This window comes from Mya arenaria, chromosome 2 (genome assembly GCF_026914265.1).
Source record: "Mya arenaria isolate MELC-2E11 chromosome 2, ASM2691426v1".
Classification (NCBI taxonomy): domain Eukaryota; kingdom Metazoa; phylum Mollusca; class Bivalvia; order Myida; family Myidae; genus Mya; species Mya arenaria.
Genome location: NC_069123.1, coordinates 16,343,552 through 16,358,892, shown reverse-complemented (window position 1 = coordinate 16,358,892; position 15,341 = coordinate 16,343,552). Strand labels below are relative to the sequence as shown.

Here is a 15,341-nt window from a genome sequence, read left to right as displayed (position 1 = left end):
ATTGACTGTATTCTATGTAAGTTCAACTTTACAGGCCCCTGTCTAGCAATGGACGACTGCATTTATTATGACACTGTCGACAACTGCTTTTAAAGTAAAAGTAAAGTTATAAATTCTTGAATATGTTATATACCATTTTCAAAACTTGCGAATAGATAACACGACACATCTTATACGTTCAGTACAGTCTGTTAACGCGGGAGAAACTCTAGATGGTTTAATATGAAATTCAAATATTCAAATTTCTTATTTTTAATAAACATACGCTCTCCATGCAACTGAATTTAAATAGCATAAGATAAGTCAAGTCTTTCAAGTTGGGAAAGGGTCAAACAGGGATGCACCTAAACACATGTTTAATGTAAGTTTTCTTTTTAAATCCTGTATGTGGACCTCCCCAGCAATACAGAGGACAGAGGATATATTCACTGTAAACAATGTCCACTAATGGCATATTTGAAAGGAGAAGGAAGATTAACATTTCTTGGGCAAAAATAAGTATTGACACTAACACTGGCTTGTCAAGACAACACAACATATCGACTTCCATGCACTTTATGCGTTCTCAAATAATTATTGAGCTCTGTCTGTTTTTGGAAGTATACACATTTCCTAAACCATCTAAAAATGGTTCCCAAAGCATTCCATTTCGTCGGAAAAAATCAAAAGCAACCATTAAATAATCTTTTCCTATATAGAAGCTTATTTGAATGAATGTTCATTTGATATTCCCATCAAATGCTTCTGATCGCGTTTGAATCGATTTTAAAGATGCACTCTTACTCCCAAATAATATTTATAACAATTAATAATTGTGTTTTAATATTCGAAAAAGGATGAATAAATGTCGAAAACAGTGGTTCTTATGAAGGATACTGTAACATCCGTCTCATACGTTTAAAGTTTTATGATTAACTGTCGAAGATATGTGGTGGATCACTGCTTACACCAAGTATTTTACCCGGTGAGCCAAATTAAGTATATCAGTGGTGAATCCCTGCTTACACCAGGCCTAGTGCCTGGTGAGGTAAGGTATATGTAGTTTAATAATGATCAGTGATGAATATTCGAAAACGCAAGTCCGTTTCTCAATTAAACGTTATTTATTCAAGTTAATTTCAATTCAACAAAGCTAAGTCAATACTTACAATGGCGGACATGTTCGGTGGACAGTTGACGAGTTGATCAATAAGTTAATAAAGTTAAGTTCAATGTAATTATAATTATTATTTATTCTTAAATTAGTTAAAATAATATGAGAGGTTCATTTACTTTAAAAATGCGCGTTAATTTAATTATATTACGTTTCAAAAGAATATACCTCGCATGTTTGTTTTCAAGATGTTGAAAATAGTTCAAGTTTCAGAAATGTCAACCGTCCCAAGCTCGAACTTGACACTTCTTATATACCCGCAAGATGCTGCAACAATGCTGCAAGGCTTTTGATTGGTCTGCAGGGCTGCAGCTCACATTTGCAGGTGAGAAGAAGGTGCCAAGGCTCGAGTACAATAAAACAAGTAAATATGAAAAGTCTTGCAAGACAATCATAATAATATATACATCAATCGATCGAGAATGACAAATTGCATCTTATTCGAACACTTAATTAAACAAACTTATTATAATTAAACAAATATCTTAGTGCTGCAGAAATAAAATTATCATTCATCCGCGCAATAGTGTCATAGCAACAATCGACCCAAATAGTGCGCTTGCAGCATTGTAATTGTAATCTGTAACATGAGCACATTTATATAAAACATCAATAACAAAATTATGCTTAAAACAATTTTTACAATTCATACAGGAAAAGTTTACTCCAATGAATAAATATCTAATAAATAATACTGCGCTGTAACACAACAGTTAAAATGGCGGACATATTTGTGACAGTCGTGTGTACTTCAAATTTATAAACGGATTATACAGCTTCGATTCAAGATTCAAGATATACTTATGGAATTTATATCTGAATTGAAATTGTAATTATCAACATATTCATTTACTACAAGACTTATGGAATAATCATAAAAGAAATGGCAAAACAGCGACAAGACAACAGAATGTAACTGTAAGTAAATTCGGATATCCGGACAATTGTTAAAATATAAAGGGGGTACAACATATTACAATACCGAGTTTAATTTGAAAGAAATTAGCATATTTCTACCGTGTGGAACTATAGTAGCCCACAGTAAATATTTTAGTATTCACAAATCATTTATTTTTTGCGCTTTCTGCTATCAAATACACGGTTACAATCTTGTTATCAGCAATTAATATTTTTCATAAATGCATTATTTAGTAAGAAGTTAAAGGTTTATCAGTCAAAATTGATGTTTGTTATACATGTGTATGTATTGATTTTGAATAAGAGTCTCACTTAAGCTTAGTTTTTGATGCATTGGATACAAATTTGACATGTTTAGCTCTCAGTTATAAACCCACAACTAAACGTGGTCTATTTTTTAACGAACGAAATTGTATTCAATAAAAGGCCTCCAGCCCATAATACATGTTACAATGCAAATCAATTATAACAGAATACATATATGTAACTAGATAAGAGTTATGTCACACACTGATTCTTACTTTTCCTCTTTAATTCTTCCCTTCAACTATACGTTCATGGAATGATTTTTTATTTTATTACATCCTTACAGTATTCTCTCGTAGTCGATTGTCAGTTTGCCTGCTTAGCTATTTTACGGAAACCGCCGATTGGAAGTACTTCACTCTCGACTGCGTACTAGTTGCAGTGGTCTTAGCTATCACCTTTATTGTAAAAACATTATGAACTCTCCTCTTTGCGGTTGTGGTGAAGTTGAAATTAAGAGTACTCACTTTTTATGCATAGCCCTTTTTATACGACAAATTTTCATTCGCAATATGTATATTTTTACTGAAATGAACAGTGCTTTCATTCTCAATGGCGATCCAACCCTAAACAACAAGAACAACTCCAAAATAGTTGAAACTTTTCATAAATTCGTTCAAGACTCCAAACGATTCTGATCATTACCTGAATGGCAAAATTTCCCCCATATGGTATGTACCAAACTTCTGTCCTTCATATATATCTTTCCAAACCCTATTCATATAGTCTTTATAAAATAATTTGTGCTTGGACAAAAAATACTGACAAAAGGGAAATACTTTCCCTGTGCATTATAAACGCATCAATTAACAGGAGCCAATAACATTAATCTTACATGCGGTAAAGATTGATGCGTATACTACTGTATTTCGTGACGGAACAATTCAATACAATTAAAAGGAACCTAAGCTTAAACTTAAAACTTTAATCGAACTGATTATTATTTTGGAAATGTTCAATTTACCCATCTTTCCCTATACAACTAAAGCTAGACTATTTGCTATTTTAGATACATTCAAAGGCTCATAAGGATCTGAAAATTGTTGCTATACATGTACCATTCATAATCTGGACAACGCATGTATGGGATTTGTGCAGTCAAGACCCCTCTACAACACTCTATGATAATATGGACATTTGAATACACCGCTCTTTACACATTAATGCATACATTAGTTCATAAGCAAGCATCAAGGAAAAAATGGGTACAGCCGTTATTAGCATGAACAAATTAACGACATACTTTTTATCTTGTCACACCGACGTACAAAAATGTTTCATTCATAGTGTAATATTAAATTACTTATAAATCACTTTTATTCATTTATTTTCAATTTTTATTTCATTTACCTATTGGCGTTTATATCGAAAACAAAGCAAACACATTTTAAATAGCGAAATGGAATGAAAAACGGCCATTTATCAGCAGTTTATTGTATAAAACTTGGATACGTTGTTCACCTGATATTTTAACTTTGCACTTTTAAATCTATTTGGCTAGACAGTATACATTTTGGCTACATTTGACCAAGCAAGTAAAACTTTTTAACAGCAGACCAATATTTACAACGTAAGTGATTGCTTTAGATACACATGAGAAGTAATACTCATCCAAAAAATGTTATCTTTACATGAACACGGGTGTGTTGTCAATCTCATCAAGCTTTGCCTTCACGTCATTCCATAATGCCGGTTGGTCGTCTTCATTCTCAGGATAGTCGATCACCTCCGACGCGCACAGTTCGTTTAATGACCTTGGCAAGGAAAGAGACCAATTGTGTGTATCAAAAACCATGGTCAAGCACATTCGTTTGTCCCGTTGGTGCATTTCTTCGTGTGCCATGTGAACCAGGACCTTCCACTCGTCTGTTCTCAGACAGCTATTTCTTGAGACTACACAAAGCAGCGTTCGACTGACGTGAAGTGCGTTTCCGATCACATTACACGCGCTCTGCCCAGGAAGGATATCATCGACTTGCAGAAACAGTTTGCAGCCCTTTTCGCGAAGTTTTGGGGCCAGATCTTCAATTACAAACTCCTTGTCTTCTTCAGACGATGCGACGTAAACATGATACTTGTATCCGAACATGAACGGATTGCGTTGATCAAGCGAAGTATAACCGTTTTTCGCTCCCGATTTATTCGAGCTAACATAGAACCAATATCGAATTCTCCATCTGTATCTATGTACTATTCCAGCAACAATAATATTCACAGCAATAGCAATAACCACACTCAGAATAATTATGAGGTGTGTGTATGATGCGCAAACCTTTTCGAGATATTCTATCTGAGTGTTCAACTGGGTTTTCTCAGAAATGTTAACATTGTGCATGCCTTTATAAATACAAGACGACACACGCACATACAATTTTGAACCGTTTTCCATATTAGAATGAATCCATTTCAGAAAGTCTAGATTTTCACACTTACACTCAATCGGGTTATCTCTAAGATCTATTATTAGTTGTCCGTTTTCACGTTGGTTAATGATATGAGGAAGATAATTTTTCCACAAGGTCTCTGATAATGTTAGAAAGTGATTTCCACTGAGGCCTAAGTACTTAAGTCGTGTTAGATGGGAGATATTCAAGTTAAAAGCCATCATGTTATTGTTGCAAACACTCAAATACTTCAATTTTCTTTGATTTTTAAACAAATCGGGTTCGATAAGAGATATCCTATTGTTTGAAAGGTCAAGTACTTCTAGTTCATGATTGTATTCAAAAAGCTGAGGTTTCAATGCAATTGAGCGGGAAATGAAATTATTTGATAAATTCAAGTTCTTTACGGTTTTAAATTCCGAAAAGAAATCAGCTTCTACATGATCACAAAAGTTGAAGCTCAAGTCGATATTTTCAATGACTTCCATGCCATGAATAGGTCCTTCCCAACAGTATAACATGCACCCTGCCGCCCTGACAGTTTTAAGACTGTTGTTCTTGTGAACATTAAACTCATAGAGGGGTAATGCGAATTTGCTAAAACTTATGTCTATTTCTTCCATTTCTGGTGGTAAAAACCCGGTAAATGCAGCCGGTGGAATGTGATATGAAGTTTTTGGGCAACGATCTCTTTTGTTGAGTACATTGTGAGTCTTATGAACGGGGTCCAAACCTCTCGTTATTCTTCTCTCGGTACGGAAGAACATGTCATGTATGTACTGTTTGTATTTGGTCTTCTCGTTGTCACCAAATGCATGTGCTTCTCCAACTATGTGGTTCCAAAAGTTCAAATTCCAATCGAAAAAATTGAATGATATATCAAGGCGTTTCAAAAAATTTAATTTATGCACGAAGAATATGTAATACCCCAGGTCAAATTTGTTAAAAGTTAAATCTGCACTTTCAATAGATGGTAGTATTTCAAACACTTTTTCGTTTACAGCTTTGATTTTGTTCCGTCGCATTGATAAATGCTTTAGATTCAAGTGAGCCACATTTCTCGCCATTTCGTCTGATAGTTGAATGTCGCAGCCAAGGGAATCCGCATTTTCCACATTGTCAGTAATGAGCTCATCCAACCCAATTTTCAAGCTTTTAAGACTGGTTGTAATATTACTTATACCGAGTTCGGTATGGTATGAAAAATCCAACAGTTCCAGTCTGGATGTAAAGCTCGAAAAGGCATCGGGATGAATCGTTTTCAATCCACATTTAGAGATAGTCAGTCTCTTCACATTGATGAGATTAGTTAGAGAGTTCTTTCTAATAATACCGATACAACAAAACTCATTCAATATCCATGATGGGTCGACTTTCACCCCTGATATTTTGAGTGTTTTGAGGCTGGTCAGGTTTCGAAACACCTCCCCAAATGTAGCATTAGGAAGACCGTCAAGCCATAATTCTTCTAGGTTTGTCAGTCTGGCTATTGCCTTTTCCGCATACCCCTTCCCTTCATTGAAAGTCCCGGTCGTTTGATACATGAGTAGGCTTTGCAATTATATCAAAGGAGAAAATATATTTTCATCTGTATCACCAGTAAATGGGGACCGACTGTTTCTAGATAGGTTTAGATGAGTCAAATTTGACAAGCCTTTGAATGTTTCAGTAGTCAATACACTGTAGTTGAATTCGCCTAGACCAGTGTTAAATAAATCCAGTGATTTTAATCGGTTAAATTCCAGGAAAGGCGATACAGTACTCCTCGTCAAGTCCTCGAGAACATTCACTGACATATTCAGACTAATGATTGAATTCTTTCTTATGTGATCAAAGCTCGGGATTGCGGTGATGTTTTTATCAGAACAATTCACAAGCAGATCACCTGCTTCATTTTCAATGCATGAGCATGGAGGACATGGAACATATTTGCCGCCAACATTTTGCGATAATTGTAAAATGAACAAAACAGCTACCGATGTGAAAATTGTTGACGTCATGATTGGTCCTAAATCTGAAATATAATGTTAACATGCCATATGTTAAATTGTTATAAGCATTTGTCGAAGCTTTCTTCTCCAAAATCATCGTATGTCTGGATATGTTTTGGTCAAAATATTATCAAGAAAAATGGAAACTCATACAGACAATCTTATTTGCAATTTATCTCAAATTAAAAAGAAACAAACTATATTTATTTTCTATATTTTAAAAAGTGATATCATGATTATTAACATACCTGTCCTGCAGATGCAGTGCAGTAAATCTGGTATATGTCCGCTGTTAAATCCGCAGGTAGGCACATTAAGGGGGAATATTCGTCTCTTTGTGAAACATGTTAAAATCTTGTTTATTAAGTTTCATTTGATCCATTAGATTTAATTGGCATGAAATAGTAAAGTACATGAGATTCAGGCCGACGTTGACAAGTTAGCTCAGTTGGAAGCGCATTTTACTAGTAACCGGTGGTCAGTAGATCAAGCGACATCCAAAATATAAGAAGCGCATTTTTTTGTACAGGTTAAAGGCTATAATTTGTGCGCCAATTATATTTCTATTGATTGCCACAACAGTTATCAGTAGGCAAGGACACTAGAGACACTGGAAGGTGTGATTAAAATGAAAGTAAACTTATAAAACAGATTTCACTAAGTTCGAATGTAAACGTATTCCGATTTCCTTTGAAACCTAAATTTTAAGTTATTTATTTTTAAACCATATATCGACGATCATTTAAAACTTCTACGTGGAAGTTTACGAAAACTACCATTTAAGGTTTAATGCCTTACGTTTTTAAATAAATCCCGATATTTGCATTGCTTTCACAAGCGTCACGCGTATGTCAAATCCAAACTTATCTTCCTACATTTGAAAACGCCCAATATCTCAATTGCAGTACTAGCAATTGCTATGATAATTTGATTAACAGTCAATTAAATATTACACGATTAAGTTACAAAAATGCGAAGGATTTTTCTTTCGAAAGTTCTTTATTGACCTTTTCAACTACCTGTCCAATGATGGTATAAGTATATATATATATATATATATATATGTATATATTTGCATTGGTGTAAATCACTCCGAAACACGAACATCTTTCATTATTCATCCAATATATTAATGTATTACTGCTTACATGAATACCAAAGTTTTAAAAGCTCTCCAACAAAACACTATCTGCCTAACAAGCTACAGTTAACGCATTTATGAGGGAGGTATCATATACAATTTACAGGTTATTTTCTGCGTTTTGTTAAAGAACAAAACATGAGGAAAATTAGTGCCAATTATTTGGTATACTGTCGAGTTTAGAATTGTGAGGCATTATGCTACGGAAGTTTATTGTACTATACTCTTTGTTCGAAGCAACATCTTTCATAAATTAAAAACATGTATGTATCACATTATCTTCCTCATATCAAGTCCATTTTTACCCAACAATGCACAAGGCTTCTGCTTGATATAAGACTCGTACACAAAATTAACTTTATTTTCATCGTCTGCCTTATTTGGCCATTTGCGGATATTCAACGTGAAGCAGCCGAAAACTGCCGAAAATATACATTTAATCTGATACATATAATTACATAGATATATCGATACACATGCAATCATATTTTGGACAGTGTAAAGGTTAACCTTAAGATGGATGTTTAAACAATGAATGAAATACAAAAATAGCTTTATGTACGTATTTTACTGCTAACGGCGAGAAACTAGAACTACAATGTCTGTTTCTGTATTTTCGGAAAGCATGTGTATATTTACGTCATGTATTTCAAAGACTCTACCTTACGATTTAAAAGAAAATACCACTTTATATAGCCACCCGTTTAAATAAATGGAAGCCATTGTGTAAACAGATTATATATGCTGATATGAATACTAATAAGCGATCACATACTTTCTACAACACTTTTTAGATTTCATTTGTTTTCCGGTAAAATGTAGGTTCAACAAAAATGCTATTTGAGTAAATTAATATTTTTCTTCCACAGCGTATCTATTGTTTAAACTAGCATTCGCAATGAGGTGCTCATATAAAATGCTAAACATATTGAAGTCGTCCGGTTAGCGCAGTAGTTAGCAGTAGTAGCGCACTCGCTTCTCACCAAGGCGACTCGGGTTCGATTCTCGGCCTGGGCGCATGTGACTTTGGCTAGTGGTCACCAAGCCGGACAAGTGGGTTTTCTCCGGGTAATCCGGTTTCCCCCATAACGCAAGACCACACTCTCGTGCCAACGAGAGTGACTTAGTAAAAGCTATCCTAGCTTCCTTCACAATCGTTGTAAAATATATAATGGTTAAAGTAAACATATTGAAGGAGGCTTACCCTAGTTTCGCGCAGTTATACAATGTACTTGACACAGCTATATATATATGTATAAGCTTTCATAATACAGTCGAACCCCGTTGGCTCGAACTCGCTTTGCTCAAAATCCTTGTTGGATCGAGGTTGATTTAAAGGACTGTTTTATTTATACTGAAGGAAAAAATTCCCGCTTGGCTCGAATTTTCCAAGACTCGATGTATTTTTAGCCGGTCCCTGGGAGTTCGAGCCAACGGGGTTCGACTGTATGTGTAGTTTACACTAAGTGTGAGCTATGCTAACAGGTTCACTTAAGCTCTCATATGATCAAATCGACTCTGATCATACCTAGACAATTTTGTAGTCTGTTCCATTTCCAACTCAGTATTGAAAACAAACGTTTAATAGTTACAGTTTTATTATTTGTTCTACTAATCAGGGGTTGATCCAGGAATCAACGTTAGAGGGGGCGTAGCTTAGGGGCGCAACCTTTTGACATGCACCCCTCCCTCTGAACCGAAAGTGTATGGCATAAACTGTTTGCATATGGATTGGGGGTTAAGCAATCAAGAAAAATTAACAATTTGTAGTTGGAAATGATGCATTATGGGCGTATTTTATTATTTTTTATCTCCTAAATTGACATAAAAAGTAAACTTTGACGATTTTAGAGGGGGCGCGCGCCGGATGCGCCCCCCCTCTAAATCCGCTAGTGCTAATCATGAATCTTGCGATGTTATTTTATGCAGTATAACGCGATTTTGATATTGTCCTGGCATGGCAATCAAAGCGAGATAACACACACACACACACACACACACACACACACACAAGTCACTCTACTTGCTAAATATTGTTAACTGCCCTTGTTATCTTCAATAGATGTAGGTTCGATAAATGCTATACATTTAACACCGTATTTCCGAAGTCGTCGGGACCAAGATAAAAAGTTTGGAATAACGATATTTCGGATTAATAACTTTTAGAGAATGACAGCGTTCGCGAATTCTTGGTGACGTAAAACATCAAGTCGTGAAGACTGCCATGTTGGTAAAGTGTCATCGACATATTGCATATTGTAAGAGTGATCGTTCTGTTTGCATACATGTTGAAGTATTGTTTTATAAAAGACAAGTTTTTGTCATTTTACTTTTTTTATTTAAACATTATGCAAGGTAACCAAAATGACATCACATGCATGAACTCTTAACATAAGAAACTTTACATTAAACATGTTCAAAAGCATGTAGGTAACTAACATATCCGCCTCAACGAACTGCCAACGAAAATCTTGGCGCATTTATACTCGCACAGCAACCTTAGGTTGACAAAACGCTACTTCCATGAACAACGACATCACTCGTTGGTGATGCCAACCAAATGATGTCAGTGCCAATAAATCGAGTGGCTGTCATGTGACCGCCACAAAAATGAGCTTTTAAGAAATTAATGGCAACCTTTAAAAAGAACGCTACTGATGCAAAAAAAAGCTCTGAACATACATTCCTGATTTCTCTTGACCTCTTAAACACTGGTAGTTACGCGAAATAAGAAAATGATGACATCATGCGAGTACAGAGAAAACCCCGATGAATATTGCAATACATTCATATAATCTCGCACCAGCAGTGAGGGAAATGAAATCATTTTAACACAAACATATCGAAGGAAGCTATATTTCATCGGCTAAGATTTTATTGCATGATTCTATTGAAAAAAAGGTTCACTATATGCTTGCAATTACCTGATGGGGTAAAGTCTATCTGAAGGGCACGTTTGACAAAGGCAAATTAAAGTCAGTTAACGTTATGATATATTTTAAAATCTATATATCAACATGCTCTAAATGGAATAGGCTAAGTATACGATTTAATCACTTTCAAATAAGATGTCAATATTTATAATTTTCAGGTAAATACTGAAGGTAAGACTGTTTGACTAACATATACAACCAAGTCCGTATGTTCCGGGGCACACAAGTTCCTCCGTCTTTACTATTAGGACACGCTCCATTAAACTTCTCATGTGCAGACATATGTGGTGTCCCACTGCCAGTCAATATGTATCAGTTTAAATGTGTGTTCCCTGTGCTCCGCTTGTCGGATTTCTCGATCTGACTACTTCATGTAATAGTGGTACCAAATGGTCTTGATGACGGACGGTCCACTGCCTATATTCTGCTTGTTCAAACTGCCACATCAAGGTGTGACCTTCCTTCTACCGCATGCTTTCCGTCGTAGTTACGGTCCATGAACACTGCCTCCGTCTGCCGCTTCTGGGCGCGATGTACACATGATTCATTTGCATTCCCATGCCATGTCGCCCTTTCGTGTGTCATTTTGTGACTCCAAGTGGTCCTTCCGCGATGAAATTGAAAGTACCAGCCCAATTAACACTTCGTTTCCCGATTGTCATATCTACCGCTAACCCATTTACGCTCACATTTGGCGCTTTCAAACAATTGCTGCTTTTATTAGCCTTGTACAGGTAAGCGCAGTTTCCCTCGGCGTTACACTCTTTAAAGCTGTGCCATTGCTAGTTTGCTCCGGACCCGCATTTTCTTTAGGAGTCAATACGCTAACCACGCGCTCCAGCCGCTCTGCTTCTCCTCTCTTTTTACCCTGCGGAAGTCTTGTCGCAGTAAGACACGGGTTGAGCACTTTACCTTGCATGTCATAGAACCGTTGATGTCGACGAGGGCAGAGGCCACCAAAAGGGCTTGGAACGAATATGTGACTTCCACAATGTATTTTACTACATCATCCAAGTCGTCCCTTCTGTTCTCTCAACAGGAACATCATCTACAGCTTTCGATTGCACTGCCAAACAAATGTCCCCGGCATCTACCACTTACTTCATCACTTGTAGATGACCTTTCGATAAGAAGCTCGATATGTACAATACTGTATTTTCCTTAGCTACAGATAAGCCGGGCCCCGTCATTGCTAACCTAAACGCCATAACCAAGTAGCACCTCGTATTCTATCTCCACCACTACAAGACCGTCCTCCATGAATAGTGGTATCAAGGTCACCCTTAACGTTCATTTACCACACTCTGTAATAGGTGCTCTGCCAGCTCGCGAGGAAGTTGACCCCATCAACACCGGTCGCTCTTGGTAACTTATTTAGCTATACACCTTATGCGATATGATTGTTCTCGCCGCCCAAGTACCTGCTGTAAGCGTAACTGGAACACCACTCACCTCGTCCCGGAAGTATATAATATCGCCATCGCCAAGTTTCCTAGGCGTCTCCGAAATCTTTTGGACACCGACCTGCGTGCTTATCCTCTACAAACGTATGTCCGTTTACTGAATCATTCTCACTTAACTAGCCCCTCCCCCCCCCCTTTGACCGAGCGAGACGTCCCCTGCCTGTTTTAATACATGTTTTCTGTATCGATTTTGCCTTTCAGCCCCTCTTTAATTTTCAATTATGTGTCATCTCGTCATTCCGCTTGGATTCCTTGGCTTGGGATCGCAATGGTTTTTCTTCCAATGCTCTTTGTAGCTGCTCTTCGCTATCATCTTTCGTTTCTTTAGCGTCAGCATCAAAAGTGTGTCTGGCTGCATTTCGGTCCCTTTTACCCTTCACCCCTGCCTCCAGCTCACCAAGATTATAAAGATGTCCCTACACGTGGAAGATCATGTACTCTCCACGCTATTGTTAAGTCCGAGAAAGGTCATAGGTCTGGGAATCCGTAAAAAACAGACTGATGATAGCCATCGCTCGAAATAATAATAATGATACAAATATTACTGACAACAGTTGTCACCAGGCGGAACGTGTTCAAGAAGGTAAAGCTTTAATGCGAGTCACCATGAGATTTTGCGCCAAAATGAGGTATCTAGGCGAAATTGAGTTAATATCATATTCACAAAGCTTATTCGTTTCTCAACACAAATCAATTTTTTTTTAAGAATTTCCAATTTTTGACTGAGAAATTGGAATTTCCGTATAACAGGTATAACAACAAAAAGTGGGTTTCATGATAATGTTTACTACTAAATGTTTATCAACATAAATACAGAAAACATGAACAATTGTACATGAACGTCAATTAGTGCTACACTTAACACACACTTATTTAACCTTTATATAATCAAAGCACTGAAAGTGCTGATGGGCGGTGACATTGTTCGGTCTGCTGCAAGTATAGAACTAAGTCCTTTCTCTTATAAACACAGAAAATCATCGGAACATAATCTTGAATATAGAAGCATAATTTAAACACTCTTAGGTGAGGGCAATTAGACAATGCTTCAAACCAAATATCTAAGCTTGATATTTATTTTCAAAACATAATTATTCATCTTAATGCTGTAGCTTTGAAAAGTTGATGAAAAGGTCACCTGGCAATATCATCGTTAATGTTTGTTTGCAGAACAACTTCATGGTCAAAATTTTATTCCAGTTGCATAACAAATACACCAAAAGGACACAATCAAGATAACTGAAGCATAACATTAACAGATGTTTTTTAAAACAGTACACATGGTCCAAAGTTCAATGCTGTACTCAAAATTAAAAACGTAGGCCTTAGCTGAAGCAACTGTGCACAAGATGATCAATTTGCAAGAAAAACAATTGTCGAAAACTGACATAAACTTGGTATTAATGTGTACAATGCAATGAATCTTACTAACTGAAGTACCACATAGTTTACAATTTATTTTAGCTAAGCAGTGATTTGTATTTTTCCATTAAAAATATTACTGGGTATGTCTACGAAGGTATATAGCTTAAATATACCACCCGTTTGGAGTAAGCCTTCGTAGCACAGTGGATACAACACTGGACTGCTATTTTTTTACATTTTGGTCCTTTCTCTATAATTATGATTCAAAGCTTAACACATTCTATTAAATAATTGTCCTGAGTTGCGTTACAGGAAAAAAAAAATTGGTGCCAATCTGGTGTACAGTCCCTTTAAAGTAACCCGAGAACAACAATGATGATTGTTTTCCAAACATAGCAACATTTTATTGCAGAGGCCACAAAAATAAAAAAGTAAGTGAAATGTCACAATCATGGTTAGCCAAACACAACATTTATAATTATTCTTAAAGCAGTACATTTTGTCCAATCTGTAAACATATGTAAGAGGGTCAAAAGGTCACAGTAAAGAAGATCTGAGGACAACATTGATAATTGTTTTGGAAAAAATTACTGAACTTTCGTTGCAGTACCTTAGAATAGAAAAGATGGTCAAACGGTAATTATCAAGGTTATCCAAGTACAATATTGATATTTGTTTTAAAAGTTATACACATGGTCTAAATTTCTTTGCTGTTTCTTCAAAAATAGAATGCATGTCAAAAAATCATATTCTATGTCATCAAAGCACAACATTGCTTTTTGTTTTGAAAACTGTACTAAAAAACTTTCATTGAAGTAGCTTAAAAATAGGAAAGTATGTCGAAAGGACAACGTTATCCAAGCACAATTTTGATTTTTGATTTCGAATAAATGGTCTTAATTTCATGGCTGACGTGTGTCAAAAGGCCACAATCTAGGTCACTAAAAGACAACATTAAATATTGTTTTCAAAACTGTCTAAAATGCTATAGCTCTAAAAAATAATTAGGTCAAAAAGGTCCCAGTCAGGGTCATCCGAGAACGACATATATAAATTTATGTTTGTTTTCAAAACAGTACAGATGTCAATTTTTCATTGATGTAGCTTTAAAAAACATATTCAACAACTTCAGAAAATGTGTAAATAACTTAGCCTTTGTCGATCTTACTAACATATTTGTTTGACTAGTTGTATAATACAGTCTATTATGTGATGACGAGTCTAAGTATCTTTTTATCAAAATATTCTTTAAGTAGAGACAGCAAAAACAACTAACCTGTTTTACTTCTCTAGTAAACAAGAGCTGTCACAGAGACTGCGCGCTCGACTATTATGCTGCTGTTCAGTGTAAGGATTAAAACGTTTTGGCGAAACATGGATCACTGTAAAATTAGATTAGATTTCAATGCAATACATTATGTATTTGTTGAGATATTAACATGAATGTGGTTACATGGAAAATTTTAAGTCCAATAATAATGGGCCGTTATTTGCAAAATATAGTTATCTAACTTGGTTATTCAAGTAGGTTGGGTGGTTGAGTACCATTGTCTAAAGTCTCAATGCAATACATGAGTAATTGCTGAGATATTAACCATGTGTGCTAACATGCAAAACCTTAACCAGTATTTCTAAGTTGCATAATAAAGGGGCAAAAATGATAAAATATAAAAGATTGAGTTATCTT

General features: G+C 35.8%; 1 protein-coding gene across 1 annotated transcript; it reads right to left on the bottom strand.

Moving 5' to 3' along the window:
- Positions 1–1,107: 1,107 nt before the first annotated feature.
- LOC128243020 (toll-like receptor 4) lies at positions 1,108–6,319 on the bottom strand. Its single transcript, XM_052960488.1, has one exon. It carries the CDS (start codon positions 6,303–6,305, stop codon positions 4,005–4,007), a length of 2,301 nt encoding a protein of 766 aa, XP_052816448.1. The 5' UTR covers positions 6,306–6,319; the 3' UTR covers positions 1,108–4,004.
- Positions 6,320–15,341: the final 9,022 nt, after the last annotated feature.